Genomic DNA, 24,217 nt, shown 5'->3' on the forward strand with positions numbered 1-24,217 from the left:
AGACAAATTTGCAGACATGGAAACAAGAGAAAGGAAAGCAGGAAAACCTGGTCTTTAGGAATGGAATAAACCAACTAATTTCTTCACTTCCTCCTAAAGTGACGCAGTGCCCAGCTCCTGCAGGGAAAGAAGAGGCCCCTTGGCCTGGAATACCAATGGAAGTCAATGGATGTATGCACAGCAGTCATCACCAACACCATCAGTCTCAGTGGATCCAGGTATTTTGGAACACAAGTTATGCAGTTCCATTTGTTCCTTAATTTGTTATGGACCTAAACTCACACCTCTAATCAGCCACTTTATAATACTCATCTCTCACGTTACCAGATCTGTAACTCCATGCACAAAGATGCTGCCAGGCAGCTCCACAATGAACACACACACAGGGCACAGTAAGCATCACTAAAGCTGGTGTCACCTCTCTGAAAACATATTGAAGAGCATGAAAAAGCACCAGGATTCAGAGAAGTGAAGGAAAAAAGATGAGGGAAAAGCATTGTGAACCTCCACATCAGTGAAGAAGGAAGAGAGAGTGTTCCAGGGACTGAAGAAGTTACACACACTGTGGCCCCTGGAGAGAACTGGACTGGAGCAGATGGATACGCCCTGAAGGAACTGCAGCCCATGGAGAGCCCACGCTGGAGCATCTCCTGAGGCACAGTAAGACACTCAGTCCCAGATCCCAGTTAAAATCAGGAAAGGACAACTGACACAACCTCTTAGCCCTGCCTCGAGTTCATTGAAATGATCTCATCATTTCCAGAGTTCCATAAGTAACATTACCTATGGCTTCAGCTCATTTTATATTTAGATTTGCAATCCAGCAAGCTTCTGACACAGAAAAAAATGGGCTCCCTTCTGTCCGGGTATCAGAATGATGAAAAATTCCTGGATTTATTTTGCTACACATATGTGTGTGTATGTATGTATAGATATATATCAACCAATGTCAGAGGACAGTTCCACAAGCCGTCAATAAAACTTGTGATGATGGGAGTATGAGCAGATGCATGAAAATGTCTGAAAAGCTAACTGTTCATCATTAGTCTCATGATTTTTGTTCATGTTAAATTTCTGTTCAATTACCTAAGTTTTTTTTGGGCTCTCTGGATGCTTGCAAAACATAGAGGATCTCAAAAGCTGACTTCATTGAAGCCTGATAGAATCACTGACCTGGTCCATTTGCAAATTTTATCTCTAACCAGTGAAACTTGGCTTCTTCCATGTTGTCTTTGTCTCTCTAATGTCTAAAATTTGGCAATTTCTTCGGGGTTCTCTTGGCAGAATTTATTCATAACACAACAGGACTCCTGTAGTAGATTTGCCTCTGCATTAATTTTTTCTCCTGAATCATTTCACAGACTGAAAATGAAATAATAGACATACACACGTACACAAAGTTATATGCTTTTTTAATACCTGCCCATTGGGAAGCTCATGTCTTTGATCTGTACACTTAAAACTGTTTTATGTGTTTGAGACATGAAGATCTTACTGTCTCCATCACCTGTTTCATGCAGTTGTGCTTTCCCCATTCTTTGCTTAAAATGTAATATGTCAGTGCAGGTGTTGACACTTCTCTCCAAATATTTGATAGCATGCATGCACCATTACACATAGTATCAAATACAAAACTACCACTTAATTTCATCATTAAACTCATCATTAACAGCACCACCAAGCTTTTCCTTGGTGTCTTTAAACAAATTAAATTCTCCCTGAAAGTAATGAAGCTGGTTCTGAATATAAAGTTGTAATATGGTATCTAATTCAAACACTTTCAACTCCAGCATGATTTAATAGGCGCACACACAAAAATATATCTTTGCAAGGTTTTTTTTGTAGTGCATTTGCTAGCAACCAAACAGAATTTTTTCCCCTTTTATTGCTGGTATCCAGTAGATTCTAGTTTCATTTTAATGCCTTTTTGTACAATACAAAAGAAACATTACTACTTCCCAAATCTCATTTATAATCCTTTCCCTTCATGCTCCTCCTTGCTGTTTTATCATTAATGTTAATATTCTGTTGACTCTTAAGAAGTAGAAGTTTCCATTACTAAAAATGAATAAATGAATACTAAGAGAGCACTGTTTTGAAATGGAGGCCAAGTACACAGCCTGGATATAGTTCTCACTGCACTTCTATTGAGGAAGTAATAGCAATAGGCATACAATAGAAATGGTACTTTTTGTTTCTTTAGTATTAAATACTGGCTGTATCCCCCTAAGTTTTAACATTTACCTAAAATTCTAGAGCATATTGAGCAGTTTAAACTAGAGAAGTGATCAAATAGCATAAATATACCTAAAAACCACTGGTCAAAACTGGGTAAACTCAGTTTCAGAAGATAAGCCACTGAGTAGCTCTCCTATCTACTCAAAACCAATGAAATTTCTAGCTGTTTCACCATGCACACAGTACCTATGACCACAAAAAGTCTTAATGATCATGATACAAATTATTTAAAATGCCTTTCATAAACATGATAATCTACTGGAATTTTTTATTGCCCCAAATGCATACTGAGTTACAACAGAATAATTCCTATGCCAATATTCACAATATTCTGTGTGTTTTCAGATTGAAATAACTTCAGAAGATTAAAACAAACAAAAAACCCCCAAAACCACTATCTGATAAAAATATCTGCCTTCAATTCAAGCAGGATGTAACCTTTCTGCCTCTCTACAGTACCCCAGGTTTTTTGAGACTCGCCTGCCTTTGACTGCTCATAACTGTTTAAATCACTCTTGTTCCTTCTCAGCCTTTCAACATTTATCACAGAATATTTGCTCTGGGTGTAACATTTTTGCACCTTTGTTACTTTTAAGTCCATTCACTCAGCTTCTACTTTTCCCCCTCCTGTGCTGTACAAAACAGCCTTGCACTCGCACATTCAGAAGCCCCTGGAGGAAAGTGCAGAAAGCAAACTCAGGTTAGCTGGTAGCACTTGAAAAGCATCAAATGGAGACAAAACACTGTGTGCTAGTTAAAGTAACAGACCTCTGCATCTGTTAAATGCCAATGTTCAGAATGAGAACAAAGTATTTTGCCAATAGTGTTTTAGTGTTCTATCTCTGTTAACTTGGTGTTACCATTGCTTGAAACAAGACACAGCCTTTGGATCAAGCTAATAACAAGAGCATCATTTGCTTTTGCCTGGCTTACTAGGATATTTGCAGAATACTTTATTTTTGAATATTTACAGGGTAACCAGGATAACTTACTTGAGCTCCAAAGGGCAGTTACCAAATGACCAGGTCACTATCACCCTTTTTGCACCAGTTGTTCAGTTTTTGATAGCTATGTGGTTAACACCTTCTATAGCATTTACCTGGCAAGGTTTTGGTGGTGGGAGGAGAGCAGGGGTGGTTTTATCAGCTAGAAGTTTCTATCTTAGAGATATCAGTAGCAAGCACTTACTCTGTGAATGATCTTTCAATAACAAGCAGTCCAACTAATTGCAGGCATTGCATGACACCAGAGACTCCATAGCTACAAAGTTACTCACCATCAAAGGAAAGAAATCTTTGTAGTGTGGTAAAACCACTTGTAAGGGTGACAGAGATGTCACATGCACTTGAAATCCATGGTAAGAGCAAGGTATACAACATGTTAACAAACATATAAGACAGACCCCAACTGGATTCCAGAGTGAGGAGAAAGAAATTAATGTTACTATCAGACTCAAACAAGCAGTTGTAATAGTAGATTTATTGCAATGCTCCCACAGCTGACCAGAAGCCACTGACCTTTTGTGATCACATTTTGTGATCTGAGATCACAAAAGGCTGTGCAAGAGTGAGCAATAAAATACATCAAAGAAAGAGATAGGTACTAGGAAAATTACGTATTTTTAATTTTGGATTGTTTGAACTAGATGTGCTGTCTCACTCTCTACTGCAATAATAATTAAAAAAGAATCTTTCATCAGTCTGTTAAGACTTTAATTAAACTAGCATTAAGTTCTTGCCTATGCATGCAAAGTATTGATTGTGTATCCTTGAAGCCTGAATAGTCAGTCATGTTTTTTTCCAGACCATTCCAATGCTAGGTGAGTAAAATAGCAAACTGAGAAATTTTTCTTGGTTCATACTACTTTGTAAAGTTACAGAAACTGAAAATAAAGAAAAAAGGTATTGTAAGTTATGGATAATTTCATGGGAAAGTTAAAAACCCAACTCTAAAACTCCAACCCAAATGTCAAAGGGCTGGGTTGAGTTTTGCACTGAAATACTGGCTGCTAGCAATATCTCTGTGATGCAACAAATACAGAAATAAACTAGCTCTTTGAGTATTTTAAAGCATCCTTTCACAGACTTTGGAGGAACAGGCAAAAAGCTTCTTTATATAGAAAGTGAAATTTATTTCCTTCTCATTGGAATCCTGGAAACATATTTTTAATTCCACTGTTCTTGCACTAACTTACACAATTTTTCACAACCTCGCTATTATCCATATATATATTTCTTTAAGCGAAATGCAGATCTCTGTGCCAAAAAACACAATGAAAAATGTTATCTCTATCTTCTTCCAAGAGCAGTATCTGACAAAGACTGAAAATATTATCATAATACACAGAGTGATGAAAGACAGAAGAAGTAGGCATTTCTATGCTTATCAATGATTACAAAAAGGATTTTTGTTCAAGGAAACAAGGAAAAATTGTAACAGGTGAAGTTCAACAAGGAAGGTGAAGTTCAAAAGGATAATATGCATATGCTTGCTTCTGTTGTTTCTTTAAATTATGCATTAGCTACTTAATAGCTGCTACAAGGTAATTCCAACAAATACATTATGAACTATGCAATTATACACACAATGAAATTCCAGGCAGCCTGACCAAAAGGGCAAGAGAGGATGCTGAAGGATGACTGTTAGGATCAAAGAAAAGACAATGTGAGACTGAGAAACAGTAACATCATGTTAATTGGTACACAATCAGCCAACATAATGAAACATCCCCTGTGAAGAAGGTTCATTCACTTTCAAGACTGGCATGAATATTTAGCTGAATACTTATATTTTCCGTTCCGCTCCCTTTAGGAATAACTGCTAAGATGTCATTTTTGAATGAATGCAGTATGTCCTCTGTTTAAAATTAAAGCTACAGGTGCTAAATTTTGCTTTGGTTGAGGGACTGTCCATATTATATACTTTGAGGCCTGACCGAAATGAAAAGTAAAAGATTCAAGCATTGTTTCTTGTTAGTAAAAAAATGTATTAGGAGAAAAGGGTAAAGAATACTGCTGGCACAGCCACGTTCTTATCTTACCTGGAAAAGGTGAGTGTAGGGCACATCCTGGTGAATGAAGTCCTTCTTGGATAAGGTTACAGAAAAGCAACTGACAGGGGCGAATTTCTCTGCTTTCTTGCTTAATAAAGCCCTAAACCTGGAATTGCCCTTCCCCACCCACCTCACGTCACCCTTCAGGACAACAGCCACCATCCACTCAAGCAGCACAGTCACATCCAGCCAACACAATGTTTACCTTCCCCCCACTGATTGCTCTCTTAGCAATGTTTGTTGGAATCCACAGGAAAATTGGATAGAAAGTACAGTAAAGCTATGATTGTAATGGATTAAAAAATCAGTGTATGCTTTTAGGATCAGCTCTTCTGCTTCCTGGGATAAAGCTGGGTAAATTCTGGCCTTCTAAAAGCTTACCAAACGCTCTACAGAAATGGTTCTTGCATCCCACGTAAGAATTATGTACATCATTATGAACATTTATCAGGTAGAACACATACTGAAAGGTCCTGACCCTGTATTCACAGTCAGTGCAATACTGCTTTTACTGGAAAAGGAAAAATACAGATTTTAAAAAATAATGGTTTCCTCAGGTTTCTAGATCTTGGAGACATATTTTTTCCATCTCAAGAGACAAGCATGAGTGAAGGATTTTCTTACATTTTCTTACTTGCAGTGAATCACCAATGGATGACTAAGCGCACAAAATTGTAAGAATAATTTTTATTTCAAATAATAACTTTGTCATAGCTTACTAATAATTTATTCATAGATACACTTAATGATGAAGATACTGCCAAAAAAGTGATGTTTGACCATTCATAATACAAATATTATCTTAAGCAGTAGAATTTTGCCAGCCATGGTAGCTTGCAGCCCATTTCATATACAGCAGTATTTAATTATATCCGTAAGTGCAGAGTGTCCAGATGTTGCATTTTAATTTAATAATGATGGAACCAATGAGATGTTGATAGGTTTGTAAACTAAGCCTTCAGAACATGGAGAGTTCCACAGGGCCTTTAAAAACAAACAAAACAAACAAACAAAAAAGAAAGAAAAGAAAAAAGAAATGAAATTAAATGAAATCTTAGTGATGCATGGTTTGATGGCAACACAAAGTAAATGAAGAATTACTGTTTCTGCTGTATGCAGTCATGCAGGCAGCATGTAATAATAAAGTTTCTTTTACACTAATGATCACAACACAACAATGACTGAATATGACTGATCAGCTTGCTCATGACACTGTTCCAGTCAGAAAACCCTTATGTATAACAGACTCTGTGTTTTTACTGGAATAAGGTCAGCACACTGAACTAACAGAGGAAATCTACATGCAACATGCACACAACATTAAAACATTTCCACATTACAATAAAACTGTGTAAGTAGATCAGTCTGTAATAAAAAGCAGTCACCCTAAGTGTACTAATGCAGCAAAACCCATACACATTGCTTATAATGCAGTGGTTATCCATGCCCCATTTCTCAATTTCGTTTGTTGATCTTTTCTTCAAGGTGAAATCAAATTTTTCTCCTTTTTCAGAAAATATACTCAACACCTATCATAAAATGCTGCTATTTTTTAGAATTCTTGATTATTATTGAGTGCATTTTACTAAATCCCCAGTTCATTCTTTTGAACAATATTTAGAAGGCTTAGTGCTGCTATTTTCTGCCCTTACAAATAAGACACTGCTAGTATTCAACAACGGATTCAGCAAGGTATAGTCTGGTGGAGAGCTTTTTTGTTTCAATCAAATAAACCTACTCAAACATCCTCATTGTCAGTGTCCTACTGCTTTCTATCCTTAATGTAACAGGTCACAGTGGATGTAGTAAGGACATGCTATGAATTGTAGGGATAGCTGCACACCTAGGTTCCTACTGAGAGTAGTCATGAACTGCTTTCTTTACTATAGAAATAATGCAACTAGAACATACTGCAAATACACTACTGCAATTAAATTTTGCAAAGTCACACTTGTAAGTACAGCACAGAAATTAAAGTAAGAAATCATACAAAAATTCTAGATGGATAAATTTAAGTGAAAAAGCAAACTTCTGGAGAAGTCTAAGGAGGAGACAGTGATGGAGCTAAAGCAGAAAAAAGTGGGAAGAGTTCTGTCTGAACCCAACAAAACTTCTAGGACAAAAAATTAGGAATATCTAAACAGCTTCCTCTGCTTCTCCCCCTATTCCTCTCCCCCACCCCAACACCTCTAAGCAAAATTAGTAAGGTCAGTCAATACTTCAAAGTACATCATATTTGATTGTATTTTCAAAGCAAGATAGCAGTAGCATAACTGCAGATACAAAGAAGGCTATGACAGAAAAATGTAGAATAAACAGAAAGATTTAAAACTTAAAAGGCAAGAAAAACACTGCACTGTTGTTGAAAAATATATTACAGGAAAAGAGTGCTTTTTTAAAGACCTAAAAATTACTAGTACTATGTTAATTTCGAGTCTGCGAGGAAACTCAGTCATAATACCATCATATTACTACAAATATTTAAACAGCACAGAGCTTATCTATACAAGCATCCAAAAGCCCACTTGCATGCCACAAATCAAAACTGAAGATAATTCACATCAATTAAGCATCACTGCAGAAGGCAAATTTCATTTTCCCTTACTCCTGAAGATGGCAAAATTAAACGCAGCATATCCTGCTGATAATCAGCCAAGAATCAAAGTGTCTTTTTCATATGGCACACCTCAGTTTCTGTTCCAGAACCCACTTACTACAGAAGTTTCTGTGAAAACCTGTCCTCACTTTTCATATAGCACCACAAACACCAAACCTTCAGGACAAGCATTTATCTTCCAGTGAATTTGGCACCAGTAACTTGAACTGTTTTTCCCTGTCATGAGCAGGTGCAACAATTCATTCCTGTTCATGACCTGGTGGTTAAATGTAATTCAAACACCAAGTATGAAGAGGTTTGATGGTGAAGTAATGTGCTTCACAAGTGTTGGTGGAAGGCAATCATTAAAACCAAAAGAAGTATCATCCTAGCTTGACACCATCAAAGCTTGATAATTTGTACACATAACATACTCCAGAAAACAGATTTTGAAATGGTATTTTGAAGTTGTATAGTAAAAAATGGAAATTGGACATGAGAACGAGAGAAAATGAATGTTAAGGGAAGTTGTAGGAAGGGATGCAGCATGTCAAGAACAACTTGGTTATCCAGATATTAACAGGTACACAGATATACAATCAAAGGAAATACTGAAATGGTTAATGGCTGGTTTGATTTCTAAAGATTTCTTTTTTTAAAGTAATTTTGCATTACGGAAAGGTATATTATGCACAAGTTTTTATTATTTCCCTGTATACATGAGACTACAAACTCATAGACTAAATAAAAAAATGGAGAAAAGTAACTCAGGAGTAAAATACAACAGCAGATGGACATCAGTCTCCAAGGGAAGGAGCAGAGGCCGAAGTAGGATGTATTTTCCAGTTTAGGGGGCAAAACACAACTCACTTAAGGCACTAACAAATACACAAACAGGGCAGGAGAATATTTAGATTAGACTGGAAAGTTCAGAAAATTCAACTACGTCAGTATTCTGTTCCCTGCGTTTCTGAAGGAGAGGGGACAATGCAATGCAGTCCCTTTACAGTATCCATCACCCATGCTGGCTGGCTGGCAGCTGGGGAGGAACAGGAGCACAGCAGGAAGGTGCACTTAGAGCACCCTCCTCCCTGCCTTCCACTTCTTCCCAATCAAACACAGAGGCTCTGCAGAAGGGAGTGCCCAGGTTTTGAGAGGTTAAGGGAGGCATGCTGTCCAAGGTAATGCACAGCAAGCTACAAAACAAATATCCTAAAATATGTATCAGTATGGATTTTAATATTGCATGATGGTACAGGTGATAACAGTGCCTTATTTGTCCCACAGCACTGTTGTAAACACAGTGCTGGTGATCACCAAAGAAAGGTAATTTTTGTCTGTAGCTGTGCAAACCAAACTGCAGCAGATCAACAGCAGCAGTACACAAGTTTCTTGTCTGAGACATCAGAAGCATCACACAAAATTTAAGGACCACTACACTGGAAAGAATGCTCATTAAATGGGGAATGATTTTAGAACCAGTCCAAAGCCTGTTTACATCAGCTTCAATCTCAATATGAAAGGCAAAGAACAAACAGAATAGCAGTTCTCAGATATGAAACCTATAACATCAGCAGAAAGCAAACAGAAAAGGCATTGCAGAAATCATGTCAGCTAGTAGGAATTTCTACTTTGTGGAGAATAAAATTAAGTACAACCTCTTTTAATCCAAAGGCTGATAAAGATTGACAAAGTGGTGCTGAGTCGTACTTCCCTTGGTGACAGAAATAAGAACTGCCCTGTTTGATTCTTCTTTGAGAGACATTTTAATCAAAGTTAATCAGCAGTGCTCATGCTGCAGAGTGCTTGTGTGAGGCCGGCACAATACTTGACACTTCCTATTTTGCTGGCAGCCATTATTAGATGTCTACCCCTTAACATGAACTTGCAATCTGTCCCAGTGCTAGCCAACTGCATCTATCCCTCTTATGGTCCATTTCAGCTACCTCACCAACATGAAAGAAATTCTTCCTTGATCTCTCAATAAAAGAAAACTCTGCAAGCACAGAAAGACGGATGAGGTTAAACTGGCATTGATTATTAAAGACACATTAATAATTTATTATTTAGCAGACTCAACATCAATCTGTTGCACACATGGCTCTCTCCGCAAGACACCCAACATGCTTTAAATGATTCTAAGTAAGCATATTGGAAAACAGAATAAATTTAGGTCTAACATAAGATGAGGATTCCTTGACACACTGCACTAGAAAGCAACTAGCCTTTATAGAAACCCTGAGAGCCTTCCAATGTCTTCCCCAGTACACATACAATAGTGGTGTTGATATCTTACTTTCAATTTCCTCAAGGAGCAAAGTTGTCATGTTATTCACTTAAGGACACTGTAGCATTTCTCATCATGGAAGATCCCCTTTTGTCTTTATCAGAAATTACTTTAAACTTTATGTTTTAATTCCGTAATTAAGTTTCGCATTAGACTGTTTTAATACAGAAAAGACATTAAGCAGTTTACTTTCCAGTTCAAACAGTTCTTTATGAGGAACATTATCTTTACTGCTACAGACTTTATCTTCTACTTGCTTACTAAAACAGTACTCTAAAGCAATTTCTGCTGAAAAATCTCTTGTGCTGTACAGGGAAAAAAAAAAAAATCAGAGCTCTATCGGAAATATTATCCAAGAATTCAAAGCTATTGCAGGACATTGCATCATCTAAACTTTACTGATCACCTTGACAGTCAAATTCTGACTGTAATTATGTTATAACCCCTAAAATAAAATACATTTTAACAACTTTCATACTGGTAACTGCTCACACACCTAAAACACTCATTCAATACTGTTTATACATTTTCAGAGCAGTCCACAAAAACAAGAACATTTCCTCTTTGTGAAACACTGCATTTCCTCCTTCTTCACCCATTCCTTCCTAAATATAGACTCGCCTCCAGCTTTTTTTCATTACTGTACACCCTATGGACAAAAGGATTAATTCCTCATCTAAGTCGAAGTCAGAACTTCCATTTACTTTTAATGACACATCTAAATGAGCTCCAAGGCTAAAGAACTGTCTCAACTACTGGAAGATGTCCAGAAACAAAAAAAAAACCCAAAAAACTGAAGCAGTGGTTTATTTTGGGACTAACCCTTCTCAATTTTTTCAACTGCAAAACAGGTAACTTAAGATTACACAGTGGAACAAAAGAATATATGAGAATATAAACCAAATCACTCATAGAGGCATTGTTTTAAGCATTTCTGAATTATTACACTGTGTAGTGTATATCAATATTTGAACTACATTCATTAAACAATGCCATGCAAATTCCTGGTAGCACTTTTTATCCAACTACTATTAACTTCTAAATTTGAATTAAGGAAAAATAAAAATGTGAGGATGTCGGTTGTTGTTTGATCTTTTAAATTAAAGCAGCACATTTGTAATGATGAAATGAAGTTAAATTTTCTGCTTACCTCTTAAACCAGATCTGAAGTATTCAATGTACACTATTCTCAGAATGTGTAACTAATGGGGTGAAAAATACATATTGTATTCTCTGATTTGTTTTGTATTTTTCTATTTAATCAAATTTCATATTAGCACAATATTCTTGTAGTTGTACACATTTACTGACATCTGAATAAAATGATGTACAGATACTACTTGCAACAGTTACAAGTTGTTCTTTAAAATCTCATGCAAAAGCCAAGAACGTAAATGTAATTGCCACTTGGATTCAACAGAAACACAGCTGAACTTAGCATTAATAGCTTTCCTTCACAGAAAAGCTGCACAATCTGATAAATAGAAGAGCAAGAAGTTTAAACAGTATTACAAAAAGTGTTAACACTATTTATTTGCACATTCCTCCTCACTGAGTCCCCCTAATTGTGATCATAGCAGGTTTGTGTTACTCCTGTAAATTCATTCAAATTTCTCTGCTATCAATCCCTTGCAATGGAAATTTCACAAGAACTCTGTACCACATAAATACAGGTGAAGTGTTGTTCCATAGAAAAACATTCAACATTTCCTTTTATTCCTGCACTGCAACAGACTATGAGATAATGTATGAGATAATATATTATTGAAACTGTGATAAGGTACGAATTTTACCAGGGAAGGCTGAAAAATATGTTCCCCTAATTGAAGAGAATGATGCTAAAGGAAAGGATTTATTTGACTTATTGTAGTTATTATGACATTTAACACTCAAATCTCAGCCAGAAAATTGAACCTGTTTGGGAAACGAGGTTCTAATGTTATTTTTTACTCCCCACCAAACTCCAAGGGAACATAGACTGGAAAAAGGAAAGAATATGTAATCTGCTAACAGCATGAATCCCTGCAGCACGAGTACCACATATTTGATTTGGGAGAAAACAACCAAAAGCATAAATCATATCTGCTTAAAAAAAACACCAGGCAAACAACATAACCCAAAAATAAACAAAACAACAACAAAAATGCCCCAAACTTTACATGTTTCCTGTTCCCATTTTCAGTCAAATTTTATTTGACATCTAATGCACAAGAAAGTATTGTGAAGGATAACTGGTCACAGAAGTGGATATCATATTGCAATATAGAAAATTTTTTAAAAATATTTTTGAATATTCTGGATTTTTCAGCAGTAACATATACACACCTCAGAGTTTCAGTAAATTCCACCAGACATGACTTCACAGACACAGTAGAACATAAGAGTTCATGTTTGGTAGCCCACAAAAAAGTTAGTGCAGATAAAACTTTTCGTATTAAAGCGTAAAATTTTGATGTTTCTATTCACAGAAGACAAAACTTTAATGCTCCACTGAAAGAGAACTAAAAAAAAAGATTTCAAAGCCTGCTTTAATTCCAGAGGTCTTTCCATAAACTTGAATCAGCATGTTGATCTATACCAATGAACAACCATAGCACTGCTTTGCAGAAGAGTTTCTTAAAAATCATTGTTAGACTTTGCACAAGTCCCAGAATGGAACTGTCCTAAATGTTCGACAAAGATTATTCCAGAGGCTCATGTGAGAATCTCTTACCTATATTCAGGCAACACCACACACAGACAGAATATTTCCATTCTGAAGTACTGGGGAAAAATTATTTCTACAGTTAAGGATTCTTCATTGCCTGCATTCTTGCATGAGGACACAAATTATCAATACACATTCTAGGAGAAATTCTGGCAGATGCTCTTTAGGAAACAGAATTTTAACATCACTTGGCAAAACCGTACTTATTCCATTATCTTTCAATTTTCAAATCTTGTTTAGACAGCATATGACAATTCTAAACATAATAACCTCATTAACTGTCAGTAAGTGTGCAAATAAATACTGAAAAAAAATTACAAAGCACTAATACATACCATCCGCATTCATTTATGCAAATTCTCAGCTCTCCATAAAGCCTAAAATTAACAGGGCATTGGCGTGCTGGCAGGCAGTTGTAATTATCTTCTCATGTTTCTGAAGGTACTTTAGAATCACCAAATCCATGCATGGACAACAACAGCAGAGGCAAACCAGCTGACAGAAGTCTGAACGCCCACAAACACAATAAAAAAATACTGTTTGATACAGCTACTTACATCATGGCCAACGAGTTCTGTCTGTGTGGATTTATCTGCTTGGGAAGCCAGAGCCTTCTGAAAGCACTGAGCCTTCTCCTGTAAAACAAAATAACATTGCATAGGTGAGTCATGGTTTTCCTCACTGGGCGTTGCCGCTCCAAACATCCAGATAAATTCAAAACTCATGCATGGACAGCTGGTAAGAAATAGATTTATTATGGTGCTATTCATACTGGGAGGTTGATTTCCTTCCTATTGTATGCTTTTATAAATTTATCTATCTTTCTCTTAAACAGAGGGTGGACTCAGATAGTCCAACTCTGTGCTACGGTGGGGCCCACAAGAAGGATGGCACTGAGGCAGACAGGTATGAAGCTCTGAGCAGCTGCAGGGACTCCAGCAAATACCAGCACCACTCCAACAGCAAAGAAATAATTTACTTGAAAATATTGAGGAATATGAACACTTGCAGATCACAAGCCTGACATGACTTCTGCCTTCCCCAACAGAAACATGTGAACCAAACCTAAGCATTTCTTGGGTATTGCACTGATTTCTGCTTTTCCCATCCTTGTCCCTCTGTACCTGAATAATTTTTGCAAGTGTGGCATGGCATCTCTGAACAGGCTTGAGCAAAGATATCTGGCTGCTTTGACCCAAAAAAAGCCCAGATTCTTATACTTCCTTTGAAACCGATCACTAAGCTTGCTGACTGTCATCAAGCCCATGAGCATCCTATTTTAGTTTCCAGAAGAAGGTATTTGATAAAACAACTCTAAATATGTGGGGTAAGGCAGGAAAAGGCACACAGGAGGGGAAGGAGAATGCAAAATTCTTTACTGCATTGATTTATGTTTTCCTGCTTACTGATTCAGTTTAATTTTTCAGTTGTATCTGTAAAAAATGCTTACCTTGAACTCAAACTCCTCAAGATGTACAAAATATAATTGAATGCTACTGACAGGAATGTATTGCAATAAAACAGAATTCATTTAAATTGCATTTCAAGTTCATTGACTCTCAAGTTCTCATATTATTTGATTCAAGGCAAGGTATGCACATCACTACATTGCCTAAACAGCAGAAAGAAGTCAACTCCTCAGTGACCCTTACCTCCAGTATTTCAACCCTTTAAATAAGGTTTGGAGGAAAACATAATTCAGACTGATCTCATCACTTGTACAAAACACTTGAGCCCAAATTTGCTGATGTTAACAACCAAGTTAAAACTGAATTCATGGAAAAGCAAATCCCAGTTCTCAAAGAAATGGTTTGTCTTCCTGAGGTTTGAATTTACTAGTCCACTCACTTCTACATATTTAAAAAACAGGCATTATGATATATCTACTATCTTATTTTACCACATTTTACTGCTGAGAAGCTCCATGAATTTTCAAGTTACAAACATAGATATTGAGTGTTCAAGTAAGATAGCAACTGAAGCAACACCATCATTAAACTGTGTATCTGATCAAATAGAACATTTCTGTTCTTTCTGTATGGATTCACAAATATATATTTTGAAAAAGCATAGAGGAAAAAAGAAAAACAGAATAAATCCAAATATTTATTAAGGCAGCAAATTAACCAGAAAGCTAGAAAGGTTGGAATAACAAATATTCTTTCCTTTCCCAGAGCTGCTCCTTTAACTATGTATATGCAGTGAGATCCATTTTTAACATATCCAAGTTCTGACACCACATTAACATGGTAACATTTTTTATTTATATTTTGTGAGCTAACTAATAAAATGGGAAAAAGTGAAAATTTCTACAAGTCTAGGTACTGGAAAAGAAAGTTTGAAACTGCAACTCTCTTCTTTCTTCTCAAGTAGAGCAAAAGAGAAGATTAAAGATCTTTGCAAGCCAGGTAGCACACTTTCACATGGATTCAGAACAAAGAAGAGAGTTACCTGGACATCTACTCACACAACAGCCCTCTACCACCCTCACAGCATTACTCCTAAGGATGATTAATATTATCAGGTAGCATTTTAAAGTAATTTTTAAAGTTTTCTCCTTAAAAGGATAAGGAAAGCAAAAGGAAAGGGTAAACAAAATAGGTACCTTTGCCTTTCTAAGGACTAAGCAGGGACCAAGTAATTTATTGAAAAAATATTTTTAGGATCAGCCAAAGTACTTCTGAGTGACTTTTTTTAAAGTGAGAGCATCTTTTCTTACCATTCTGTGTGTTGTTATTGCTTCTTATTAAAATAAGCAGCACAAAAGTACATTTGTAGGTGACACGGAAAAGAGCATGAAAAACTTCTATTTCCTGGGTCGATCCTAATTAGTGAAAAGGCAGGAACAGCTGATGGCTGATTTAACAGCAATATTGCCAAGAACATTCACTGCAACCCTCTCTCTGAAGTACCTGTGTGTGTTTTGAGGGGAGAGAGAGAAAAACTACATGGAAGGACATTTTCTCAAACATTGCAGTTGCTTCGATTATTGAGATTACTGATTTTGGCATTTCAACAACCACAGTGAAAAGCATTAGATCATGATCAATAAAGATCATGTTTCTGCCTATTTCTTCACAGGGGAATAAGTTCACACATAGTTTATATCTCAAACTAGCTCTGGTACTAGAGTGTCATGGTTTGAATACTTACTATTTTATTACTATGTTTGTAATAAGTCACCAGAAGGTGCTGAAATAGGAAGACAACACATATCAGCTGATAACTCATGCAAGTAAAAATATTACAAATAAACGAGAAAAGTGAAATGTAAGATAAAAAAGTAAGAAATGCAAGACAAAGAAAACAGCTTAAGTCTTCCCCACTGAAAGGCAGATAGGAAAAAAGTAGTTATTTAGATTTAGGGAGTCAGCAGGAGTTGATATCGATACATCTTGAAACATGACACTGGTTTTCTAAAATATTTCTTCTCTGAACAGGAGAGTATCAAAATAATTTTCACAGCTTTGATTGCAAACATGTCGAAGTTCTTTTTTGAGACTGTTTTCTTATTCCATTCCCTACCAGTGACAGCATGGTGACCACTTGTGGTGCTTTGTTTAATTGCAAATTCCAAAGAGAAAATGCTTGACAACTACTTCAAATGGTCACATTAAATCAAGGAGCAAAACTTACTGCTCCAGCTACTTAAAAGGAAAACGCTACTGTCCAGTAGAGCTGTGGCTTTAATCCTCATAAATTATATTCTGTCTATTAGATAGCATATTAAATATTTTTTCCTAATGGCTGTTTCACCTTTATTGTTACTTAGTTTAAAATATAAAATATCAAAAATTAACTTTTTACCTCTGTCTGCTATAATCTGTACAGATTATTCTAAGACTTCATGAAAATAAAAGTAGTGTTTTAATGTTTTGTCTCAGCATACATCCAGAACAGCCTCCAACAGCCACAAACACTGCAGTAAGATTTACAACTTACTTGTGATTATTTCTCTTAACTCAGGCATTAACCCCACTGAGAATAACAACTTATGTTCACCACAGAACTGGGCAGAAAAAGCTGTTCTTCAGAAGACTTATAAAAATGCAAAGTCTTTTAATTCTGATGTGCTTCGGGATTAAACTTAATCAACAGCAGCAGTTAGGCAGAGAGCAAAGGGATAACAAGTAGAAAAAAACCTGCATTCCACCATCTATTCTACCTAATTTACAGACTACAATGAGCTACAGAATTGACTTTATGACAGCTATTTCCATAGAAATTGAGTCCCTATTGGTTTGAGTCTCAGTTTGGGAAGAAAACATATGATATCCAGCATAGCTCCAGCGATCAGCTGCAGTACAGCTGAGTCACATCACACTTGAAAACACTTTGTGAAGCCCAGCAAGAAGCCCAGCTGTCTCTTGAGCACAGCATGAGAAAACAGCTACAACTTGGTTCAGCTGTCCACACATAAATGTACTATGAACTGAGGTGCTACATAGCCACAACAAATTTAGAAGCATTACTCTGGAACCACAGTGACAAACAGGCGTGACCATCCCCAAGGGGACTATTCCACTGATCAAGAGAAAAACATGAGAAAACTCAATGGAAATGCATCCAAGTATGCCTAAATGAGAGTTTCACTGAGGGTTCTAGTGCTGTCAAATCACTGTAAACAACAAACAACAAAACTACACAGAATCTCAAAGAACATTCCATTGCTTTCACATGGGACTCTTACACAAACCAAAAGAGTTTTTCAGTTTTTACATTATGAGACTTTTGCAAAACACAAGGCAAATTTCTATGCATATGATAAATATGGCATCTGCCATGAAAGACAGCACACCTTCTGCTTTAATTTCTGTCAGATCACAATATCCAGGTATAAATCAAGAAGGGCTAAGACAAGCCTGTCTCCAAGCAGTTTGCAATACTTCAAGAATTAGTTACTGCCAAGTCTGAACACATCTGATGGAAAAAAGACAGTTTCTAAAAATGCAATCACTTCATAACAGGTCTTTGAAGATGAATAATACTTATCAAGGTTTAAAATCTCTGACAGAGTTACAAGTCCTGCCATAGACACGCCAGCTAACCTTACAGTACTGCAAAGGTTTACTAGATCCTAAACAGAGAGGGTTATTGCTGTTTTAAGTTTTGAAAGCCTTATAATCCCAAGTATTGCCTTAAACTTTTCATCCCCAAGTTCTGCACTATAAAAACTCTTCTCTTTTGCTGAGTGCTGCATGACCTTACCAATAAGAGACAACTCCACACTTTGAGAGCCCAGTCTATCTAATCAGAAAGAGAAAGCACACAAAAAGTGTATCTCCTAGCCCACTGAGCTGACAAATGTCAGAGACAGGAAAACAGTCTTTAAAATGGTATGTTCTGACTCATTTATTTGACTGGAAGGTGCTGTACTGTACAATTTGCTACTACCACTTGTGTATGTGCTGCAAAATTAAAAATAAGTGTTTACAGGTATGCAAAACCATCTCCGAATTTCAGAACAAGGATTTTCCAAATATACCTGAGTTTTTAAGTTATTTTTCAATAGCACCCACGGAAAATGCTTTAAAATATACCATTTAACAGTGGGAGATATCTGTTCCATGTGAAAAAAATCCCTATTTCATTTCTTGGAGAATTTCTTAACAATAGATGTATTTTGATTAATTACTTACTATTCTACCTGTTGCATCAACAGAATGCTAAACTATTATTAGAATTTATGATTTATATTTTAAAGCAATACCCATATATTGTTTATTTCTATCATTCAGTCATTCAGTAAATCTGAATAGCAAATTGTCATTTTCTTAGTGATTATGGCTCCCATGGCTACTTTTAGATATAGACCTATATCTGTTTAGTAAACAGATCACTAAAAAAATAGAGGAACTTTTTTCTACTGATCATACCTCAAAAACAAACAAACAAACACCAAAAAGCCCACAAAAAACTACAAAAAAAAAAAAAAAAACAAACCAAAAACGATCCAACAAAAAAAAACAAACAAGAAGAACAAAAAACCACACATAAAAGTCACATACTCACATATGGCCCAGACATGGCCATGCCTGCTTTGAATAATGCAATGCAATAAAAAATTTATGTGGTCACATTCTGTGAATAATATGGTCAGAACAAGTGATGCCAATCTTAACACCCCAACAACAAAAACAAAAAACCAAGACCTGAGAAAGTTATTGGGAGGAAAGGAAACACAAGCAGCTGGGCAGTCATAACCCTTCAAAAGGCTGACATTTCAAGTACAGGAGCTCATGTAGAAATTATCTTGACAAATAGCCTTGAACCTTTAATAGGTATCATTGTCAGCTTTAACTTGTGTTGTGGTTGCACCCAGATGTCCAAGAAGGTATTACCAAGTCTTACAGTAGCTCATCTAATAGAGAAGAGTATCTCTTTCAGCCCATATATCCTTGGGTTATCACTGCTACACCAACTGCTAGGACCACCCAGACACATAAAATCCTGTCCCAAAATATAAAACACCTAGCAGATAAGATGAGGAGACAGTATTACCCCAGTTTGATAACTCAGAAATGGTGGTACTGGGACACTAAGCCCTACACAGCAGCAAAACACACAAAAAACCCACGTAAGCACTATTGGCTTAGTCATCCCATAAATAGTTGAAGAAAAATCTTCAGTGATTTCATGTGAAGCTACATGAAGAGTGATGGAGTGCTGCATAAATATGTAGCCCACATCTTGTGTCCTGGAAAAGCAGACTTCCTCACACCATTAAATTCAACACACTCACTTTAGGCTAGGAATTTCTGGGCTCAGTTACCTTCTCAGAGCCCAAAGCAGAGGAGTATTCAGTACAAAACTTAACTGGAAGATAACTTCAAAGGAGAGCTACACATTAGGGTTCAAAGATTCAACTTGTATGTCACTGATTCACAGTGCTTTTACACAGCATTTTTATCTAAATGGACATCACAGACTGGCAGTAGAAGTCTCTTCAATTAGCGCTCTCATTTACTTAACTGAACAGTATTAATTAGCCCCTCTTAAGATACAAAACAACTTACCAGTTTTTTACACACCAGTTTTTGCCCCTTCATGTCTAAAGCACTTGATCATCAAAATAAGCAAGTTTAAATCCATTTAAGGTCTGCTTTTCTCTTATTTACTAGCTGAAAATGGAGATGAGACAGTCTCCAATTAAATTGCTTGCAAACTCACGTTCAGGTTTTTCAGAAATAACTGCAACTTAGAAAATCATACTCCTTGAACAAGGAAATAAACATATTTATTTCAAGTATTTGTCTTGTGGGGGTTGCACATTACCTCTCTCAGTCTAGCATGAGCTAACTAAGAACCTGGATAGGAAAATATGGATTAGATAGATTATTCCTGCCCTTCTGCTTTCACTGAAATATACTGCAATAACATAACCTCTAGGTGGTATGCTCATAATTCAGCGGGCACTGTCATACTGACACACATACACAAGGCTAACATGTAAATGGACATAAACCTACTAAATTTAGTTAAGAAAGGAAGCACTGTTTATAACTTTGGGTTTTTTTCTTCCTTTATACCTTTTCAAAACAACCACATTTATCACTTTTATGGTGTACATGACTTTAAATGTGGCTGGGTTCTGCATGGGTACACAAACAGAATTTCAGTCTGTCCAAAACATCTGTTTTGAAAAGGCTGGAGTTATTTTTTTGTAACTTCTTCCATGGTTTTTTTTTTGGTGAATATCCCTATTCATTAAAAGAAAAGCTCTCTGCTTAAAAAGATACAGTACAACATAACAGCATTATCAAAATCCTCTAGCATTACCAACAGATGCTTCTGCAAAACATTTAATATAAGGCTTTACTTAGGGAAGCTGTTTCATTAACTTCTGAAATTATCCAAGGCATTTATTCACCTTTTGTTACGTTTTCCTTCCCTACCTACCATTGAAATGCTAACATCCTTTAGGTCTCAAAGAGGAGATATTTATGAGCATTGCCTATCAAATATTTCAGTTGGTTTGAGGTTTCCTTTGTCTCTGTGCACAGAGGGACATTGGTGGGATGTGATTCACATTAGTGCCAGTCACCTGATGCACAGATTTCACAACATGCATTAGACAGAGTGCAAAAATCATTAAACCATCACAGTCCAAACTGCAACTGTTGTTTATTGAAGGCTTCTGGCATTAATTAAACCTCACATAGCTAAGTATTTACAACAATTTTACAGATTGCTGTCCTGAGGGATGAGATTCACAATTGTGGCATTAGGAGCATACAGTACAAAGGCAATGGAAGGGTCATTTGTGAGTTCTCCCAACAGCAACTGCATGAGGAAGGCAGATTTTGATCATCTGTTGGTCAAATGAATAGAGTAAAATAACCACATAAATCAAATAATTGCTGCCACCATGGAAATCAACAAATCCCTGGACCAATCTCTGTGCTAAATAAGGCTGCAGTTTTTTCACTGATTTCAACAACATATAATCCCTGCATCATTGTAAATATATCCAGCAATATTGAAAACAACCCACAGCTGCCACTCTGAGCTGTTGCCTCTATGAATCTAAGTCAATTACTCAATACATTTTGGCAGGTGTTTTGGACAGAACCATCAGTTTGGGTTTAGCACGGCCAGAACAGAACAATTCTTTGACTTGCCTTTGTCCTGCACTGGTGTGCAGCCCATTCAATGCACACATTCGAATGCACGTGCTGGAAGTGATCACACTGCCTGTCCCTCTAATTATTGTCCCTCTAATTATTTTTTTACAGTGGTCAACTCTAACTGGTACAAGCAACAGAGTGAGTTTCATGAAAATCTGGATGGAAAAGGAGGGTCTCAGCGGGCAAGGGGCTTCAGCAGGAGCTGCAACCTGAAAATCAGCCCACAGGTAACCAGCAGAGAGCTGTGAAGCTTCTTCTGCCCAGGTAACACTCTGGAGCCCAGAAGGGTTTTAGGGATTATATGGGAAAGAGAGGCAAGGAGAATTATAGGGAAACAGAGAGCTTCAATAAAGGACTAAGGGGACATACTCAGGATTTAGCAGTAGAGCTCAGGAAAAAGCTTCAGTCACTACACCAGGCACTCATACTGCAAAGACTTTTTCCTGGGCAATTAACTGCTTAAGCAAGGACCAAAAGGCACTTTTACCCTTTGTGAACCTTCTCTCAGGGGAAGTCACAGCATGGTTTTTGCCAGTAATTGACACTGGAATGTTATTAAAGTAGATAGCTTTTTACTGTGAGTTCAGGTTCATCATTCATGCCTTTCATTTTTACCCAGTCACCTCAAATGAGACACTGAAAATTAAGTTTGAAGCACATCATATTCAATTCACTAAGACAAAACCAACACACTTTAATATGCATTATCAGGTATTCCAAACAGTATCACAAGGCCCACAAGTAATTTTCAGCAGCTCTGAACTACTTTGTCTAAGCAAAATAGTTGTGACCAGACAACATTTTCGTTCACTTTTACAACACCAAAGCAATCCAGAAGTGAGGAGCACATCAATCTCCCCTTCTTTCAGACATGTCTTTAATTAACTCAGAAACTTCCCCAATGATGGGAGTTTGACTTTGTGAGAGCTGTGAGAATGTTACAAATTCTACAGCGAGTAATTTGGATACCAGGACTCAGTCAAGCATTTTAGCAATAATATTTTGACTTCAACTGGTGAAACTAACTAAATATGTAGCAAAGTATTTTCATTGTCATCTAAAAATCTGAGCTTTCCAAGCATCTGCAAATGATAATAACAAGTATGATATTGTACAAGGAAAGTAACCATTACATTCAAGTTTTTGATATGATGGCTATGCAAAAAGGCAACTGTCGCACAAAGAATTGAAATAAGATTCATTTCACTATTTCCAGAAGAATTACAGGACCTTCAGGAAAGGGTAGTGAAAAAAGATCTGGCATTTTTTCTTCCTTTTAAAACTACAATTTCTCATTGTTTAAGGAAATGGTGACTAGACCTTTATTTCCCACTGACATATTTCATAAGCAAAACACGTTGCTATGGTCCCCAGATTGCTGCTGCAATCAAACCAAAAAGGATGACTTATAATCATGACCATAAAGCAGCTGTCACATAAAACTGTTCAAGGAGGGGAAATCACAACTGAAACTAGGATATATTAATAAAAACATGAGAATTACATTATATGAGTCTAAAGACACACCCTGATACTTCTTATAGTGTTTTTCAGACAAAAGAGGAATACACTTTCATTTTGCCTCAGAAAATAAGAAGTGAAAAAGATGAAGGTGAATCCACGGCCCTTGAAAAACATTAATAGCCAGTTTGCACTGTAACATAAATTCACTCTATCAAACAAACCATCTTTATTGTCTCATAATCAGCCTGTTGGAACACTATTGTTGATAACAATTTTCCAGCTAAAATTTTTACAAGTGTTTTTTAATGCTGTCCCAGTGCTGTCTGAGCTCATTGTGTGTACCTATTATGAAAAAAGGATTTGTTTGCAAATGCTGCTTTTAGATAAGCCAGTGTTGCCTAGGAAGATGCCTCATTTCTCAACACACACAGAAGAGAGATGAATCCTGTCTGTTGGCCAAAGACCAGGGACTCCCTCTGATATCCAAGTGTAAACCAAAAAAGACAGCTTTGAAACAAAAGCACTTTCAAGCTAGGCAGGTTAAAAGATGCAATGAATGGCCGCAGTAGAAGATGGAGCTATAAAACTACAAACATGGTCCAGTTACACTACACCAGTGAGCAGCAGAAATCCTTTGGGGGTTAATAAATAAACAAGTAAAAAGCAGTTCAGGAGATCCCTTGAGCTGCAAACTGATGGACTGGGAGAGCACTGAAGAAAATATTGAATTTCTTCAAATGCCAGCTTTTCTGAAAGCAGCTGCTTGTGGCCACCACTGGAGACAGACAGCTCAAGGGCTGGATAAACCCTTGCACTGACCCAGTTCAGATTTTCTCATTTTATATTCCAAAGACTAACACAAATCCACTCTGTTTTGTAAGACTTAAATATGAGACTCCCAAGAACCCAGCTCATATTGTTCCAATGGACAAGAAAATTGGTTTCCTCTGCTTTTCATCCAGCCATTCCTTGTTTCTTAGTAACTAAAAGATACGTTGTGTAGACACAATAAAACCAACCCCTCTAATATAAAAGAAATCCAGACAACCTATTTTAACCTGTAACTCTTCGGGAACCATATGGCAGATCTCTCAATTTTCAAAATTTCAAGCTGAATGGAAGTTATCAAACATGCTAAAGAAACAGGTGTGTTATTAACACAGAAGTGAAAAGATACTCTAAAAGACCCTCAAATGGTGCATCCAAAAGCATTTATCTGTGAGACCTTGGGGATTGCAACCTCTGC

The 24,217-nt window shown here is 36.7% G+C and overlaps 1 protein-coding gene across 2 annotated transcripts in view; it reads right to left on the reverse strand.

Moving 5' to 3' along the window:
* The window catches only part of CCSER1 (coiled-coil serine rich protein 1), a 607,381-nt gene that overhangs the window by 214,634 nt on the left and 368,530 nt on the right, over positions 1-24,217 (reverse strand). The window contains exons 9-10 of one of the 2 annotated variants that reach the window (XM_063156615.1): positions 13,438-13,515; positions 5,963-6,274 (exon numbers count right to left, since the gene is read on the reverse strand). In XM_063156615.1, the coding sequence (XP_063012685.1) occupies positions 6,194-6,274; positions 13,438-13,515 (159 nt within the window). In that variant the 3' untranslated portion in view covers positions 5,963-6,193. Of the gene's footprint in view, positions 1-5,962; positions 6,275-13,437; positions 13,516-24,217 lie in introns of those variants that run through there. The other variant, XM_063156613.1, reaches the window with a different exon arrangement.

The sequence above is a fragment of the Melospiza melodia genome, chromosome 5 (genome assembly GCF_035770615.1).
Source record: "Melospiza melodia melodia isolate bMelMel2 chromosome 5, bMelMel2.pri, whole genome shotgun sequence".
NCBI classification, from domain to species: domain Eukaryota; kingdom Metazoa; phylum Chordata; class Aves; order Passeriformes; family Passerellidae; genus Melospiza; species Melospiza melodia.